The sequence below is a fragment of the Saccopteryx leptura genome, chromosome 11 (assembly GCF_036850995.1).
Source record: "Saccopteryx leptura isolate mSacLep1 chromosome 11, mSacLep1_pri_phased_curated, whole genome shotgun sequence".
Taxonomy (NCBI): Eukaryota; Metazoa; Chordata; class Mammalia; order Chiroptera; family Emballonuridae; genus Saccopteryx; species Saccopteryx leptura.
In genome coordinates, this window is record NC_089513.1 from 8,453,740 (window position 1) to 8,473,755 (window position 20,016).

The 20,016-nt window shown below is 37.1% G+C and overlaps 1 protein-coding gene across 2 annotated transcripts in view; it reads right to left on the reverse strand.

The window, feature by feature from the left end:
- CDH7 (cadherin 7) overlaps window positions 1–20,016 on the reverse strand; it is a 118,822-nt gene that overhangs the window by 35,702 nt on the left and 63,104 nt on the right. For both annotated transcript variants that reach the window (XM_066353040.1, XM_066353041.1), the window contains exons 6-7: window positions 18,094–18,281; window positions 3,680–3,933 (exon numbers count right to left, since the gene is read on the reverse strand). In XM_066353040.1, coding sequence (XP_066209137.1) covers window positions 3,680–3,933; window positions 18,094–18,281 — 442 coding nt within the window. The remainder of the gene's footprint in view (window positions 1–3,679; window positions 3,934–18,093; window positions 18,282–20,016) is intronic.

Below are 20,016 nucleotides of genomic sequence, written 5' to 3' on the forward strand. Positions count from 1 at the left end.
TCCTTGCCAGTGTAATAGAGAAAGCCTGATATTTGGTATTCAAGGTCAAAATGTATAGGAAATAGTAAGCAACTCTGTACTACTTGAAATTTGAGTAAAAAAAAAAAAGCCAGAAACGTACTGGCCTTCCATTGACCACTTTGCATTCAAAATGCCTTTTTTTTTCTTCTTTTTCTGGCTAAGTAACCTCAGGGATCACATAATTTTCAGCTCTGGCTTCTGGTTTCCATATAGGAAAAGAGAAAATCAAAGTGCGCACGAACGACCTGGAGGGCTAATTCCCTTATCTGGCTGGTGGGCAGGTTGTAACAGGGACAGGACCTTTCACAGCGGAGGGTGTTCTGTTCTGGCCAATCACGGGGCCCTGGGCTCGTTCACTCCTCCCATCGCTTGCTCTCCACTCCTAACCATCCAAATGCTCTATGGTGGTGTAAGGCCCACTCTTCTTTTTTTTTTTTTTTTTCTTTTTAAAGGAAAAGGCAGCTACACAGAGGAGAGTTAGGAGAGTTATGCCTAGTTTTTGACCGGTGTTAAAAGCAAGTGGGTGATATTTTTCCAATTCTGGGTGAGGCCGGGATTGCGTCGGTAAGGAATCTCATTTTACTTTGCAGGAGGCAAGCCAACGTATTCCTTCCTAGAACTCTCATCTCTAGCTCCACATATCAGGAAATATTCTAAATCTAAAAGACCTATGCTAGATTTCAGCCATCTACTACAGAGGATGTGAATAAATTCAAACACCGATTATCCAACTTCCCAAACTGCTTTACCATTCAAATACTATTGGCCTAATTTTAAGCAATTAATTACAATGAAACAAGAACGGCTTCTCCATTCTTCTGAGAGCTACGATGTTTCTGATGGTATAGAAGCACAAAGCTCACAACTGGTAAGACTCAATCTTTAGAACATATTTCCTAGGACCTCAGAAGACTGGGCTTCCACCCACGCATTTGGAGTTTGCTGAAGGAGGGCTTGCATTTTGAGAGTTACATGAGTGCCCAATGCAAATACTGGCTTGTGTCCTTTAAACGCCTACATAATAATTTCTATATACAGTATTGGAATATAAATGAATAGAAAACAATTTTCAGTACATATTGCCAAGAATGGTTTGTGTCTCCTTTCACTGATGTTACTGACTTTGAAATAAAAATGGCATGAAAACACACTAGGCTATATATAATAATAACAATGCACAATGCTAGTTCTTCCTAATACTTAAGTCATGATTCACGGTTTAAAAGTATCAGTTACTTTCTCTTTCTTACTTAATCCTCAAAAAAGCTTAGGTGAGGCAAGGAGAAGGAATATTTTCCCTTTTTACGGGAAACTTAGCAGACTGGGTGGCATTCCTTAGGTCACTCAGAGAACAGCAGTGCCGGGAAGAGGACCTCTTTCAGAGGAGGGACAGGAGTACCCATCTACTCACCAAACTACAGGGATGTCATAAACAGACAGCACAGGACACAACTCCTAGAGACAACGCCAGCAAGATCTAAGCTATGAACGACTGTGCTGAGCTTATACAAAGAAATGTTTCAATAATGTGTCAAATTAAATTTATAAATGCAAAAGATACTTTCACACATACACAAAAAATAACATTTTAGTTCACTCTAATCAAAGTCTATCTCTCCCTATTAGTGAGATTTAGAGATTGGAAAATGACATAAGATAGAACTAACCTGAACTTTTAGGTCACCTTTAACAGTTTTAAGAAAATTAAAGTGATAAAACAATGAATACACAGAGCAGGCCTGCTCCTCTGTCATTAAAGCCACAGGGATCTCTATGTCCCAAGTCATCAGAGTTCAGCCTTTGTTCCCTTCTGTCTGTGCTTCCAGAAACACACCTGGCACTGCCTTCTCTAACCCTAGTCACTGACCACTTGGGCCTGTTCTTCTTTCTTCTTGAAATTGTGATATAATACTATATATATATATTTTAAAAATAAACTATTATGAAAAGTGTAATATTTACTCTGAAAGGCTTAAACAAGATGGAAAAAACAGGAAAAAATGACAAGATAAAAATCCCAATACCATAAATCAAAATTTCCTTAAATCCTCTCATTTGAGTATTAAATCATGATATTTAGTAGTGTCTCTTTCTCTTTTCCATACTCTCAACTTCATGAAAGCATTGCTCTTTCTCCCCATTAAATAACAGAATTTAAGCAGAAGCCAGACTAGCCTGGATGGCTGTTCTATGTCTACAATTGGGCTGGGGGGCGTCTGTGATGGAAAGAGACTGAGTGTGTCACTAAGAGATGCAGTACTATGACAAAACCCAAATCAAGCCTGTGCAAGTCAAGGAGATGTGGTGGATGGAGCTGAGTTGAAGTCAGGGACCTGCTGTAACAGGGAAGAGGGGAGGACATCTATCTGGTATACCTGTGACTTACAAATATTCTAGTGCACAGAAGATTGTGTTCTTAAAAATGAGATCCCCGCATTCAAAAGAACCTAGTCTTCTAAGTAGTCTGAAACTCTTATATAGACAGAGAAACAATGACTATGAGTTTGGTTATGGAATAACAATTATTTTATACCAATTCTTTACTAGGCTAAATATTATTATCAGACAAAAGATAAGGAAAAAGTACACAAGTTCTATATATAAAGCTTATAGTTTAAGGGGGATAAAAAAAATGAGACTTTTGTAAGAATTGGTACCTAATTTACAGATTTTTTTTATCACACTTTGTAGTTAATGTCCAGACTTAGCTCAGAATTTAGCTCAAAACACACTTAGCATTGTTAAGTATTGGTTAGATCTAAAAGGCTATGCTTATAAGCTGAACATATCTGGATATAAAACATTCATTGATTTTTTGTGCTTTATAGACTATGTAGTCAAATCCAAACTGTCACATTGAAAGTCTTACTTATGATCCCCAATTAAGATGTGTAATACATTGTAACTTCAAGTATATCCTATATATACTATTCACTTGAGATGTAATTTATCAGATGGGCACACATACAATCACAAAAACACACATGTAGACTTCTGCTTGTAAGTTACAGGCAAAATGAGTGAAATGGAATACTGTAATATTCTGCAATGCTTTAAAAGATTAAATTTTGCTAGTCCAAAAGAGATTAGTTTATTATAACAATGTGTCCAGTCTCTTTAGGGGACAATGGAAAGGACATTTAGAAATAGTCCTTATCCACCAATTAGGTATTATTTTATAAGTGAAAGTAATAGACTTGATAAACTTATACTATCCAAATGGACCAACATGAAACCTTTTTCATGTTTAATCTTAATCCCTTAAATTTATTTAAACCTTAATCCCTAATTTCAATTCTCTATACAATTTGCATACAATTTGTTCCCTAATCTATGCTTGTGTCCTATAACTAAGACAGGCATCACGTCCTCTCTGAATTCAGTTTGCTCTGGAAGAGCCCAGGGCTATTGGCTGTCCAGGATCATCAGCCATGGCTGGTGGATAGTAACAGGTGCCTCCGAGTGTTCAGGTGACACATCTGGAAGTAGTAAAATGTTGAGTACTTCTGGTCCTGTCTCAGGTATGCTGTTATGGCTCAATATATAGACAACACTGGTTCTCATTTATGAACCCCAAGCATCCTAACGTAGAACCATAGGTTGTGAATCGAGCGTATTGTTGTGAAACTCGTAGAAACGGAAAGCGAGCGGCTGTTACCTCACAGGACTGTTGGAAGAATCCGGGTCATGAGCTGCGACAGTGCCGATGATATTCCCAACTTGGGTCGCTTCCGACACCTCCATGGGGTACAAGGGGGAGGAGAACATGGGGGGCTCGTCCACATCCTCCACGATGATCTTCACCGTCGTGGTGTCGCTGAACGGCCCCAGGCTCAGAAAGCGGGGGTCAGCGTCTTTGTTGGCGGCTTCTATCCGTAGAGTATAACTTGTTTTGGCTTCAAAATCCAGGTCCTGCAAGCAAGTTATTAGGAAAATTAAATTACCAATTAACAGCCCATAAAGCAGGGCCTTTTCACTTATGAATGTCAATAAGCATGGAAAGGACTCAGCCACAAAAATGAGCCATCAGCATTCAAAAGTAATAAATAATAATGCCAATCAGAACGCTTGCTGCTCCCCGGGCTCACAGACGACGCACCGCACCGTGCCTTCGAGCTAGCTCAATCCACTCTGCTGCAGTACACTGTGTGGGCAAATACAGGACGTCAGAATACTATCTGAAAGACGTCAGACAAGATTTAAAATTCTTGTCCAATAGGGACATCAAGGTAGTACTCTTCAACCCTGTAATTTAACTGCACTATCCATGGGAGGGCGGGGAGGGCTCCTTAAAAGCAAAGACAAATGTAAATTTCAACTGAATTTCTCATTTAAGAAGACATTATCCTTAATTCAGGGACCCCATTACAATCTTGAGGGTCCAGGTGCCCCAAAGGCCACCACTGCACCGAGGGGATGGGGTGGCTAAGCAGTCCGACGACACAGTAATTCTTCGCGAAGAAGCGCCAGCCCCCATCGGCTATTCCTTCACTGGGAGACTCTGTTTATATTAGATGGTTGTCAGTTTCATTTCAGAGTCTCTATTCTGTGACTTTTCAAGAAGATTAACATCCTAACATGTCCTCAAATTAGTGACTCAAATCAAAGCATGGGTAGCTTAAGAAAGTGGTAAGGGAAGTAAGTATACTAGCGAAGCAGCAACTGTGAAAAAGCCAACGACTCTATCCACAGCATGGTGATGTTTCTATGACAATGACGTGCTTCTCTTCCTTCAGTGGATACAGAGTCATGGTTGTCCTGTGATTTTCCATCTCAGTCTCACCACTGAAAAACTGTCCCAAGAGTCTCTACATAATTAATGATGCAAAATAAAAATTTCACAAAGTAATTAAAGAAATGCTATCAATTATAAAGCATAATATACTTGTCAGTCTTTAACAACAACAACAAAAAAGAACTAAAAAAAATGGGCTAAAATGTAATGTTGAGAACTTTAATCCAAATTCACCCATGCCTCTGAGCATTCGTGTGTGCACACACGTCCCACAGGATGTGATAGTGATTAAAATAAATAAAAAGATGTAGTTATGTAAATACAACACTAGGTATACTGATCTATATAAATGTATGCACACAGACTGCATATATATGCAACATATATGACATATATGTACCATATAACAGCCAACCTTTTTTGGGCCATGGACCAGTTTAATGTCAGAAAATATTTTCACAGACTGGCCTTTAGAGTGGGATGGATAAATGTATCACATGACCGAGACAAGCGTCAAGAGTGAGTCTTAGATGGATGTAACAGAGGGAATCTGGTCATTTTTTAAAAATAAAACATCATTCAGACTTAAATATAAATAAAACGGAAATAATGTAAGTTATTTATTCTTTCTCTGTGGACTGGTACCAAATAGCCCATGGACCAGTACTGGTCTGCAGCCCAGGGGTTGGGGACCACTGCTATATAAGGTATAACACATGCATACATATACAAAAGTATATAAAATATAAAGGTATACATTGTATTTGTACATATATATCACATAAAGAGATTATATGGCATAACCAGGCGACCGGCGGCTTGAGCACGGGCTCATCTGTTTTGGGCACAGCTCACCAGCTTGAGCCCAAGGTCACTGACTTGAGCAAGGGGTCACTCGCTCTGCTGTAGCCCCCTGGTCAAGGCACATATAAGAAAGCAATCAATGAACAACTAAGGTGCCACAATGAAGAATTGATGCTTCTCATTTCTCTCCCTTTCTTTCTGTCCCTATTTGTCCCTCTCTCTGTTTCTCTCTCTGTCTCTGTCACAAAAAGAAAAAAAGGAGAGATTATAAGGCTCATCTCTAATATTGATGCAAAAATATATAAATCAATACTCAAAATAAGTTTACGGCATACATGTAATCCAGTATTTAATTTGGTACTGATTAGAATAAAATGAGGCATTCTTATTTGCCTAAGTACATTTTCTCAGACACTCTAAGCACACAAATAGCTTGGGTCTTCGCCTACTCCATCTGTTCTTATATTACTTATAAATAATGACACATTATATAAAAGAAATCTTACTTTCATACATTGTGTCTGTGTATGATACAATGGTTTTTTTTTAAATGCTGTTTTTCAGCCCCTTTTAAAATAATTGAAAACCGTCACAACTTTTAAGATAGTCATTCAGGTTTACCAGAAGGCACACTAAGTACTTCTGCATTCAAGTATGAGTTTGACTGACTTATGACAGAATCATTTCAAGTTTACTGCACAAGTGAATGAAATTGTTTTAGCAACTGGTTCTTTTTCGTTTGTTTCTTTCTTTTCTTTTCTTTTTTTTTGAGTTGTCTAAAAGGCAACAGCATGAGGTACAGGCATCTGAATGTGTTCATCATAAAGAAACACAGTATCCTGCACGATGATGGGCTGCCTACAAGTTATGATGAAAATAGAGCAATAAAAGAATTCCTAGGAAGGGCTATGCATCAAAATTATGGACAAAAGGAATTGCCGCACAAAATGATTTTTCAGAGCAAATCAGAATCAGGCAGACATCTAGTTGCCCAAGAGGGGTGTAGTGTGATGGATAGGCTTGTTAAACTAATTGAAGAAAAAAAATCTTATAAAATAAAATTTTAACTCCTATTTCTCTCTTATTGATTTTTCTGTAAGCAATACATTTTGTAACTCTTAGATGTAATAAGCAGAGTTATACTAGGAGAAAAAATTAGAATGACAAATGAGGAAAGACGGAGGAAGGAAAGGTAAGGAAACCCAGGTAATGTCTCAAACAGATCCCACTCGGTATCTGAAACCTACATATCATTGGCGACAATATATATTTGGAGATTTCACCCAAACACTTTGCACTGTTGCCCAGAACAGCAAGCAACACACAGGATTAACAAGAACTTGGAGTCAGATGTGAGTCACGTAGACCCAAACTAGGGATGCCCCCAGAGCCATCCTGAGGCCTCTAGAACTGCTTTCGCACCTGTCAAGTGACGTCTGTGTCAGAGATGCCGAAAGACAGAAGGCAGCTGGTTTGGTACCATCTTTCCCGGTCTACAAAATTTGATTGTTTAAATTAATTGCCATCCAAGGATGATGAACTTTAGGAATTTAAAAAAGAAAAAAAGCTAAACACTGTAACTAATGCAGGGGTTGGCAACATTTTAGTATAAAGACCAGAGCACATAATTAGGCTTTGCAGGCCACTCAAATGAATCAGGCCACATGTAAATGCGTTCATGTGGCCTCGTGCCAATTACACTTTATTTATAGGCACTGAAATTTGAATTCTACGGAAATTTCATTTGTCACTCAATATTCTTTTTTCTACTTTTGTCAGTCATTTATAAATCTGAAACCATCCTTAGCTCGTCAGCTGTTACAAAAACAGTCGGGGGTTGTCTGCCAAACTCTGACCTAAGGAGCACAAAGTAGTAAGCTTCTCTGTCTCTGCGGGATGCTCCCCTCTTCTTCCCACGCCCTTTACTACAATAAAAACAAACTAGTCACTCTAACCAGAGCAATTTGTAGCTGCCAGTTCCTATCACCTGTTGCTTTTTCTTTTCTTTTAGCGAGAGAGAGGGATAGACAGACAAGAAGGGACAGACAGCATACAGGAAGAGAGAGAGAGAGATGAGAAGCATCAAATCTTTGTTACAGCTCTTTACCTGTTCATTGATTGCTTTTTCATATGTGCCTTGACCGGGTGGTTACAGTAGACCGAGTGACTATGGGGTCATGTCTATGACTCCCCACTCAAGCCAGTGACCCTGGGGTTCGAAACCCCACCTCCTCAGCATCCCAGGTCGATGTTCTATTCTCTGCACCTCACTGCCTGGTCTGGGGCCTCTTCTTTCTCATATAATGTTTTCTGCGATTTCTTATGAGTATCTTTATGAGTGTGCTGATAATGACTTTACCAAATAATAAAACTTCTTTGTAATGAGAGCTAACTACAGACAAGGAGTTTACACACATCCTTAAAGCGCATCTAGAAACATGTAAGGTTTATATTGTTAATTCATAAGAAAGTCCCAGTGATCATCCAAAACTGCCTGTGTCCTCGGGGGCAGACAACATGAGCTGAGGGCTGTGTCCACCCACCACGCATTCCCTTTCTGCTGAAACATGTCCAGTCTCTAAGAGCGACGAGGGCCTCCTACTACATGGCATGATCCCTGCTTTGTACCTGCCCACCCACCTCACCAACCTCACAGTGTGTCAGCAAACTGCTTAGAAACCTAAAGCTCCCAAAGCAGCAACTTACACCGAGCTCTCAACAAACTATTGCTGTGCTTCTATCACACTACTGTTGGGCTGCTGTTTCCTGCTAGATAATGAGCAAATCAAGAGGAACGACTATGTCTTCTGCTTCCGTTTTACCCATGACAACAGGCCTATGTCTTTGGCAAGTCAGTTTATAATATTTAACTTATGAAAATAGTCTACATATATATATAACTGTCGCAGATAATGGGGTCTCAATAGTTCCCACTACCATTTTATCTTTTTCAATAGCATCACCAAAGTTAAAACGTAATTTGAATTCATTGAATGAAATTTTTGCACTGCATTTTCCCCCTACATATAACTTGGTTTTGGTCTACTGTCAAACACGCTGTCATTAAAGCTCAAGGACTTGCTTTTAGATCTTGCACTTGGGGTGTGTGTGTGTATGATGCATGTGCGTGTGTTTACACTAATGCACATGAGATTGTCTAATTCTTTAGGGTCTTATGATTAAGGTTGACTTTGTACAAAAGAACTAAGACTGTTTGTCAGCTGTAAATACATTTCTTTGGAGATTGCATTTGACTTTTGGTCAAAGCACATTCTGCTGCTTTCCATATATTTCCAACTGATCAAATCAACGACCGAACAGAACCGTCAGAGAGGCCAGGTCTCAACACGCGCATTCCTGTCAACTCCAGGTCCTCGACGCTTCTAGTCATTCCCTTGCTGGCCATGTCCTGTCCGCAGTGGCCAGCAGAACCTCTGGGATCTATCAGTTCCTCCCACCATTGATAATACATGTCATTCCTCTTATTTCTCTGAATGTGAATATTTATTTGCTTCATCGATGAGTTACTTTTAAACTGTTAAAATACCTTAATCATGGGAGAATAAAAAGCATTTGCCTTCTCTGAATCTTTCTTTGCCTTGCTAACTTCAACTTTTCAACAAGTGACGTCTAATGCACTCCTTCCCATTTTCAGACGTGCTTTGTGGATGTCCCCAACTGTCTCTTTCCTTTCACTTGCCGTGCATATACTTATGACTTCTAAACCTAAGTGTATCCTCCAGATCTCTGCTTTGAGCTCCTCACTCGTTCGTGACACCTAGCCTCATTTCCCTGCATCTCCGGCTGTCTCAGACGTAGCATGTTCCAAGCCACACTCATCATCCCCACACTCCCACTAGGAAGTAATGACACAATTATTCATGTAGTTACTCATACTAGAAACATTCACTGTGTCTTTAAATTCTCTCTCCAATTTTCCTTACATTGTCACTAAATCCTCTTTTATATGTTTCTTAAATATATCTTTCTAGGAATATCTTGCTTATTGAAAATACTTAAGGTAAAAACACACCGTGTAAAAAAGCAGAAGCAATTAAAATTATACACTACCTATGACGTGTACTAAGGAAAGAAAGGAAAATTCATGATGGATTCACTAGGAAATGTCTTTGACCTAACCCATACTCTGAGAACATTGCTTTGATCAACTGTCAAAATCAAACATTCAACAATTCAGAAGTGTTCCTAAGCAATCAGAGTTAGTCTCTGATGTGTAGAGGTTAGTGTTGACATCTCTATTACTATCAACTTTCATCAAAGAGTGATTTCTTACTTTCTTTTTAAGACCCTAAATTTATATCTACCCTTTATTATTCAAGCACAAGTTTTAATACTTAATTCATAGATGAGAGCATATGTACATGCACATATGTGCATATGATCAAAAGGATGTTAGGATCGACTTATGTGTTACACAGCAAAAACAGGTTGAATAAATTGAAATATATATATAATCTGAAATTCAGAAGTTCACTAAATCAGAGTTATTCAAATAATCTTATCACATTCAGCCTTTAAACTACATCCAAAACTTATGCCTTTTCAGTCAAATAAGAGAAAAAAAACATTGCTCCATTTTGAGAAATGTGCATCCACAGCAGCTAGACTGACTGAATAAAATCTCTGAAAGAAAACGTAATGAGAGGAAAAATCAATTGGAAATGTTGTTCATTTGATTTCCCTCTACTCCACATGAGCAGCACTTTATGAAATACTGGAATACACAGTTGGCTCTGGGGATGAATGCCCGACGACTGCAGGACGTAGAGAAAGGACACAGGTCACTAACAGGACAGTAAACCCCAGAGCCTAGACCTCTGCACGGCTGAGTTGAGGGCTACGGGACACTGTCTAACTCTTCCTCCTCGACACTGAATGGACGCTGGCCACATAATATAAACCTCTGCGGGTGGTTTTGACTCTGACTTCATCGAACCTTTGTTAGGGTATGGAAACGAGATTGTGAAGCTAGAACAGCATGATATGCCTGAAGAAGCTTTAAAAAATGTGAGCCACCAAACACGATATCCACGGGCCCATTCTGATGTGTACATATGCTTAATAGGAATAACATTTTGAAAATGCTCTCTCTCTTTTTTTTCTGTACTATAAATCTATCGTAGTGTAGTTTTTCAGAAGCAAAATTCCATGTTCCACATTTTATCCCAACTGAGGTCTAATATTAAACAATGAATTATAGTAGAGGAAGACATCTTGAAGGAAAAATAAAAAACTCAAGTTCCTAAAGGGAAACATTATGAGATGGAAATATAAAAATGAAGAATTCTAGGTGGAAACAAAGACACTTTCATGCACATAGGATAACATTTATGTTTACACTTTGTCACGTAGCTGTCTTTAAAGGATATTATTAAATAATTTGTCAATGGCCATATAAATAGCTTGTACATTGGTTTAACTTTCTAAAACTGTAATTTTGTCATTTTAAAGGATATAATCATGTTACATGAAAAAGTTAGTAAATTATAAAAAAAAAAACCTCTAGGAAAAGATCACCCATTTTTAGTCTGTGGATTCTGCATATTTAGTCTTATGAATAAACATAATCTGTATATAAGATATCAGAAACATAACATAACTGAAGGGAACATTTCACAATCTCATACTTATTTTTCTTTTTCTAACTTATCTTTTTAAAAAGAATGCTTTTATATTCCTCTCTCCCTGTTCTTAATTTCACCCAATGCCAAGAATGGCATATATAAAGGTTTCAAAACATGATAACAGTTTTTGCAATCTGGAATAAAACTCATTATAACCATTATGGTATACTGTTTGTGAAAAAGCAACAGACTCGAGTTTTATTGGGCTATAGAATAGAGAAAAAATAAGTTCCGTGGGTTATCAAGCAAACTTCACAGGTACAAAATAAACTAATTCCAATTTATTTACATGGTCAGTGGAAGTCTGTTATCCAAATGTGAAGTACATTTTAAAGACACACAGAATCATCAGAACAAGAATATTTAGGTCTTCCACAAAAATCTTGTCCCTTCCGAGCAGAGTGTGGTAGTAAATGTCTTCGGACAGAAAGGAGACACCGAGAGACCCACCCACAAATGGTTCATTTTTTGTGGACCGCCCGTTTCATTTTACTGTTTATCTCAGCGAAAACTTAAAAAATATTCTGGGAACAAGGGAATAGGCCTCCCTTATAGTCTTTGGAAAAGTCTTGGTTTTATCAATGGGTCACACGCCCTGGTGACTTGGATTCAGAAACCCACCGGGGACTTGCAGATGATACCACTCCTTGGCACAGAAAAGGCATGGATTTTATGGAATTGGTTTTTTTTCAGACTCCACTGAAAAAAAGGGGGAGTTTGTGACCCTGTTTTACCTGGAATAAAATTTCTAAGAATGAACTATACCCCAATTTCACTGAAAGCTTGAGAAATAGAACTAAAAGTCAAAATCCAGTCTTTGAGGGCCACAAGCAGTTGTAATTCTGGCAGAATCAGAAAATCTTAGTGACAGATAGACTTCATTCTGAGAAAACTGCTCAGAGACTTCAGTTTTAAAAAAATAAAAGCAAAGGGCCCTGGCTGGTTGGCTCAGAGACAGAGTATTGGCCCGGCATGTGGAAGTCCCGGGTTTGATTCCCGGCCAGGGCACACAGGAGAAGAGCCCATCTGCTTCTCCACCCCTCCCCCTCTCTTTCCTCTCTGTCTCTCTCTTCCCCTCCTGCAGCCAAGGCTCCATTGGAGCAAAGTTGGCCTGGGTGCTGAGGATGGCTCCATGGCCTCCGCCTCAGGTGCTAGAATGGCTCTGGTTGCAATGGAGCAATGCCCCAGATGAACAAAGCCTCCTGGTGGGCATGCCGGTGGATCCTGGTCAGGTGCATGTAGGAGTCTGTCTCTCTGCCTCCCCACTTCTCACTTTAGAAAAATACAAAATAAAAAAATAAAGGCAAAGAGACTTTAGAATTAGAGATTGAAGTTACTGTTGGCTTCATGATAAAAAAGCACTTGGATTTGAACATAAAAAGGCTGCTTTGGTAAGGTCAGCAGTTTACATGGCTTTTCTTTTTTATAATTTTATTTAGAAAATTAAGTTAACATGGCTTCTCAATGGATGATTTTAGAAATGTGGACCAGAAGGGTGGATAGTCCTTCAATTCCTAGTGGGTTGATGCCCTAGGGTAGGTAGGACAAAGACCAAAAACTCATATAACTGTTCTCATGAGTTATCATGAAGCTATCCATTTTTAACTCACTTTTCTACCTCTCACTATTGAAACCTCTCATTAATTCTAATAATTCCTCAATGAACCTTTTAGAAGTTCTAAGTTATATAATCTCATTAGTGATTATTTTACTGCTTGCTTTCAATGTGCTCTTATGACTCCCTTTTATTTCCATGGTATTAGGTAGAGTCTTTTCAAACTAGTTAAAATTATAAAAATAAAATGGTGTTGCAATTTTAATAGCCATTTTTTTAAAAGCATGAACTGAAGAACCAAGAGGCTGGAAGCAAGCAGATCATGAGCTCGGGAGCAATTAAAATAATAGTTCTGTCCTGGCCGGTTGGCTCAGTGGTAGAGCGTTGGCCTGGCGTGCAGAAGTCCCGGGTTCGATTCCTGGCCAGGGCACACAGGAGAAGTGCCCATCTGCTTCTCCACCCCTCCCCCTCTCCTTCCTCTCTGTCTCTCTCTTCCCCTCCCGCAGCGAGGCTCCATTGGAGCAAAAGATGGCCCAGGCGCTGGGGATGGCTCCTTGGCCTCTGCCCCAGGTGCTAGAGTGGCTCTGGTCACAACAGAGCGACGCCCCGGAGGGGCAGAGCACCCCCCCTTGGTGGGCAGAGTGTCGCCCCCTGGTGGGCGTGCCGGGTGGATCCCGGTCAGGCGCATGCGGGAGTCTGTCTGACTATCTCTCCCTGTTTCCAGCTTCAGAAAAATACAAAGAAAAAATAAATAAAATAAAATAATAGTTCTGGAGTGAAGCAATGATAACCCACCTTAGCCAAGCGCTACTACAGATAAATAAAAGGGGGGCAACACAAGAAACTATTCTAAGATATATTTTATTTTAGATGTACCTAAAATACCTTTAAATAATTATTTATTTATATAATTATTTCTAATCCACCAATTTGCAAATTGTTGTACCTGTACATTCTTATTTACTAACTGTGTCCTCGTGAAGGAGGCATAAAGGCATGAAGGAGCCACTCCATCTTACACCGCCTTATCCGATGCCAACACCCTTCCCACACTGCAGTCCTAGTTCTAACTCCCTAAACTTAGCATGTTATTACACACGGTGAATCTGCACAGTGATACCTCTGCAAGAACATCCCCCTTTCCTTGTCGACACGGGGACTCGTGCTATCTGTCAACTCTTTCCTCTGGCCACATTCAAATCTTTCATAGACAAAGTTGGGACTGGTCTTCGGACAGACAGATGGGTTCTGAGCTCTCCTGGACTCCTCTACAGAGCTTTATGGTCATGTATCTAGATTCTTGTGGCCACAGCTAAGTGTACGGGAATAAAAACTCATGGTGTCTGAGGCACCGTGACAATGTCTTTGCATCTGTATTAGGACCAGGTTCCCGTCACACTAAACCCCCTCTTCCTCAGAGGGAAAATGGTTTGTATGGACAGTTTTACTGCCCGTGTTGGCCTATTTGGTTTAAAGAAGGGAGCACAGGAGCAAGCTTCCCCACTGGGAAGGTGAGTGGAGTGGGCATGGGGCAGACAGAGGACACTCTCATAGGAGGCAGGACCGTGTGGGCAGCTGGAAGGAAAGCCACCCTGCTTCTCGGAATGAATTGTGTCTCAGTGACTCCTCTGCATCTCTGAATGGGATTGAGGAGGAGTGGGATATGCACCTGACAAATACCAGTGCAAATAGTTCTAAGTCCCCAGCAGCACTCAGGTGTCCGCGAGAGAAGTTAAAATACAAGCCTCATTTGAGGTTTTAAACGAGAACAAGTACTAGGTTAATGCAAGACCTTAGGATAGTGCAAGGCCTAAAACATGAATTACATTTTTGAACAAATTAATAAAAATAACTAAGGAGAAAATTATGAATTAATAGCTTCCCTTCTAAAATCTTCATGAATCTATAATGCCACAAATGACTTTTTCAAGTAAAAACATTCAGTAATCACTCAGCTTTAATGGCAGAGAAAAGTAAATATATCGTTTTCACTGTTTTTAATAAACTCTTACAGGAACCTTTATGTTAGTTAATTCTAATATCACTAAGAATTCTGAGTTGTGTTAGTTAGGCACTGGAATATATTAGCAGATGACTCAAAATTATTAATTTTTAAAAGTGAGTTTGGGGTGGAGTTTTGGAAATAAAAGTTAGGCTGATAATACCGGATAACCATTGCAATAGGTATTACTGACTCAGAACAGCATGAAAAGGGGAGAAAAGAAGAAAGACAGAAGCAACATTTGTGAACCGCCAAGATTTTTATCATGAAGAAAACTGTCTGATATTATCTGTATATTATAAATACCATTGGTCGGTTTAAATTTACTTTTTTCAAATAGCAAAGCTGTCATTCAACTCTCTTAATAACACACATGCACTGTATTTTAATGAGCTAATAATCATTAAAATTTGCAGAACTATACTACGTAGGGTCATGTTCTGTTACCATAGACTGTTTCACTTTCTGAAGCTATTCAAAGGATATAAGTAGATATATCCTTCACAAAAGGACTGATAAAATAAAACTTAAACATCAGTCTTCCACATTAGCAACATTGAAACAAATGTAAGTGACCATGTTACGAGTAATAAACCATTACTTATTTCTTAGTCTAAATGATTGTTCCTAGAAACAGAATATTTATTGGACTTCAAAATGTCACATAATATCCAGTTGTAATTCAACACCTGTACTTTCCTGGGAATTCTTTAGAATCCCTGCATTTAATTAAATGTGATTTTTTTTGACCCTTGTTAGCCAGATGATCGAGACAGTACTACACTTTCTAGCAGTTCGGAATGAACAAAATTTGCTTTATTCACTGTTGAATCTTTTACTGGTTATTTATGTCACAGCAGTAAAACTGTGAAATTTTCCATCATTGCTTCTCAAGGTTCTCCTATGCACTGAGTGTGCTTAATTATTTCAAACACTGATGTTATGTAGGAAAACAGGCAAAGGAAGAGCAACAACAATTAGACAGCTTTTGTATATTAGAAGCCATGGGACAAAACAAAATTTATTTTTGGTTGCCCAGAATTTAAACTGAAAATAATACAACTCTGATCTTATACTGGGCATAAGAAATTATGAAAACACTTTGGTAAGTTCTCCTATAATGACTGATTGATAAATATAAGTATTTTTTAGGTATAAAACATAACTCAGGTGGATATGAATGCGTTGAAATTAATAGTATAAAAAACTAAAAATCCATTAATCTAAATATTTAAAGATTTAGAAGGTTTTTTAATCTTTTTCATTAGACAGGGCTTGATGTATTTTTAATACCTGAATGAACTTAAACAATATACTAAACTTGAACTAATTAACAACTCTGTGATACATTTTTGTATTCAGATAAAAGTTTCTGTCCACAATAATACTCAGAGTAAATTATAAAAGCTGTTAATGAAATATATTTTTGTTTGCCTTTTAATATTATTTTGATGAATGTAATAACATTGTAATTATAAAAATAATTCATGTATATCATATATTAAAAATAGTAAAGATGAGATCCAGGAACAATTACTGTTAGCATTTACATAATTCATGCAATAAAAATTGCTATATAAATTAAATTTATTCTACATATTATTCTAGGTAAATTTGCAAATTTTCATAACATTTAAAACATAAGGTTTGTAAACTTTGGGATACTGACTTTTTTCTACATAATTTTATAATAATCATTTCTCATATTACATGAAAAGCTAGTCATTTTGGTAATATATGAATTCAATAATATGGAAATATACACTATTTAACCATTTCTTCTTTTGTTAGGAATTTTATAGTGTTTACATAATCTTGTTTCATTAATAACACTTTTGTGAAATTGTTGAGAAAATCAAGGTAAAGCCTTTCTATTACTCAAAATAAAGCCTAATAGGCTTTATTAATCACTACTTAAAACATTAATCATAATTATTTATCTTTATATTAGTATAAGTTATAATTAATATTTACTTTGTAGTTTTCATAAGTTTATACATTTTTGAGATTAAATGCATTTTTATCAAGTTTTTAAGTTTTTAATAAAATCTGAAAAAGCTAGACCTAATATTAAGAAAAGAAAGATAAATCTTTTTTCTAATAATAAATCAAATATATCAAATATATATATTTATTTTTCAACTGTTTTTGCTATATTATAATATATCAAATATATTTATGTGTAGAATAACAATAATGTCACACATATTTAAACATTCTTGAATATGAGATTTACTTTGGATGACTCTTTGAAATTTTTGATCCACATAGTATTCCTTTTATTTTAGACAACAAAAAATATTTTACCAACAGTTGGCCAATTCTGGTTATTATAACTTTTTACACAGATTGTCACCAGCTGAGCTAAAACAGCAGCTGTCCACTGGAAATAATTGTAGAACTGTTTTGCCCATTGGCCTCAAATCAAGCATATGTTTTTCTACAACAACTAAAATATAACTTTTCTTTTTTGATGTGTTAATTATTGAGGAAAGTTAATTATAGAGTTATACACCTGGACTTACAAACTGGCGTAAAACTCCAGCCTCTTCGGCATGGGGGTTTTCATATATATTTCAATTTTGGTGTTTCAAATATTTGAGATAAGAGTATATTCTTTTATAATTCCTTTAGACACTTTTTAAAATTTAACGTTTGTCAAAGATCATGTCTACCAAGAGCACAAGGAGTAAACAGGCCATTTGCCCCATATCCAATCAGTGTTGGGAGTTAATTTCAAAACACCAGGCAAATTGTCTTTAGTTTGGATGATCATGATTTTCTTTGCACTTACAAAAAGGCATTACCAGAGGCTGCACAACTAACCTTGCTCTGTTTCTGTTTGTATGAATTCTTCAAGCATTTCAATTAGTATAAATTTAAAAAAAAATTGGTAATGTACCAAGTTTTCAGTGTGTTGATTTCCATTTCCAAATTTATTTACATTATTTTGTATGTGGAGTGTTTTATCTTGTTTGCTTGAAAAGCCTTGTGGTTAACGTTAGGGTTTCGTTACTCGAATAATCAATGAAGAAGCATAGTCACCTCTCCAAGTAGGTCACTTTAAAGATTTGCCGTGTGCCTACTGTCACAGAGCTATCAGTGAGGCCCTGGTCTACTCAGAGAATAGAATTCATGGAGCATAATTACACATTCCCCAAGTTTATGACACTTAAGAATAAATGCACAACTCTTCTTCCTAAAAGTAAAATAATGACAGGTCCATATGCTTATTCAGTTTGTCTAATACATTTTTCATCAAAGTAGACATGCCTTTCCAGTAATCTCTCTGAATTTATCATATAGAAAATAAAAATAACTAAAACATTACCTTCTGTATAGTTATGATTCCTTCCTGTGTGTCTTTGTCAACGGAAATCTTGAAAATCCCCAGTCCGTCACCATCCACAATTTTGTATTCCATTTCAGCATTAGCTCCTATGTCGGCATCGGCAGCTTTAATCCTGGCCACAACAGAGGCCACTGGCAATGACTCAGGGACATTATATTGGTAAGATCCTGTAAAATTCCAAAAAACAAACAAACAAAAAACTGAGCAACACCTTACACCAAGCTAACGAGAAAAAGAAATGTAACTATTCAGCTATTTTGCATCATCTTTGCCTATTTTTTCTTCTTTTTTATAAAGAAGACGTGAAGGCGATGTGAGACAAGTTTCATACCATCTCAAGATATTTCAGGCAGAGGAAGGGATAATAGTCTGTCTCAGCAACAACATGGATTGGAAAAAGAATCTCCATTTGTGTATTTCTAGTGGTGGGAAATATGCTACTTTAGATACAAAAATAAAAATAATTATACATATAATTAATATATAATTATTATATGTATATAATTATTGGATGTAAATAATTAAGGTATAATTAATATAATACATAGATTAAAAAATGAAAATAGTGTACCTCAGGCTCAAATTGGCAAATATAAGTCTCACTGATTCTGATTTCTTAATGTTAGAATTTACAAAATAAGTTTCTTTTATGAACAAAGTTTCAGGAAACTGGACAAAGAACTTTCTGAGAATCCACGTTAGTCTTGTCGTAGGTCATCTATTTGCCAAGGATGATAATGAATTGTGTGGGTTGTGCCTAAGACTGATGAAAGGACAGTGTTACCAGAAGAGGCAATATTGTTTGAACAGGAGGAAAGAAGAAAAAATTTTTTTTTCCTTAAAAAAAAACAACAAAACATCTTCTCTTATAAAAATTCTTCTTTAATATCTCTCAATTCAAAAAATAAATAAAAAAGAAACATTTGAGAAACCAGTGAAGTACACAGACCAACCCTTCCGAGTAGGAAACTCCTGGGCATGCACGCCCTTTCCCCATTTCTATCCAATTATTTACCTCTCCTGCTTCCTCCCCCACCCCCATCCATTTCCTTCGTGTTGTCAATGTGGTGTGCACTCACTTTCTCACAGAGAAAAATAGTCCTTTCTGAGAGGAGTATAGGCAAGAGAACGTACCGTAAGGCACGATCACATTTTAGGCTGAGACTTGTAGCAGTTTTCTAAATTTTGTGAATAGTTACTGAGTTTTAGAGAAATGATTCCAACACATGCTTATCATGTTGGAGTGACCCTTTTCACATATATCCAGAAATGTCATTGGTAAAATCCAAAGTTTTCAAGGGTAGAATAGTAACCAAATGATAAGAAAAAAATCCCAGCAAAAAATGAGAAAACTAATAACACACAGGTTGGCTTTTTCACTCTAGTAAGTTGGAATGTCTAACAAGCTAGAAAACTTGGACTGTATCTTATCAAATCATGACAACTGAAACCATAAAAATTCTAAATATCGCTTCTATCATTATAGGCTTAAAGAAAAGAGAAATGGTTACATTTATTATGAGCCCAATATAATTACATTATTGTTTGATTTTTTTTTCTTTAATTTTACAATCCTCACCTCCTCCTTTATAAGCCATCAGGAGCACAATTAAAAATAGGTTGATTTTTATAATGAAAACCTTAGGGTACTGTTTGTTTGTTTGGCCAGGAGTTATTGAAATGTCTGCTGTATAATATAAATATTAACACATGACTTTGGGTGATGGGCACACCATACAATCATTAGTTCTAATGCTGAAACCAATGTACTTTTATTGATCAATGTCACCCATTAAATTTAACTTCCTAAATAAAAACTATGTAAAATGAAAATGAAATATCTGAAGAAGTAGTATTTGAAATGAAACATAGTGACATTCATATCTGCAGAGAAAGCTTCCT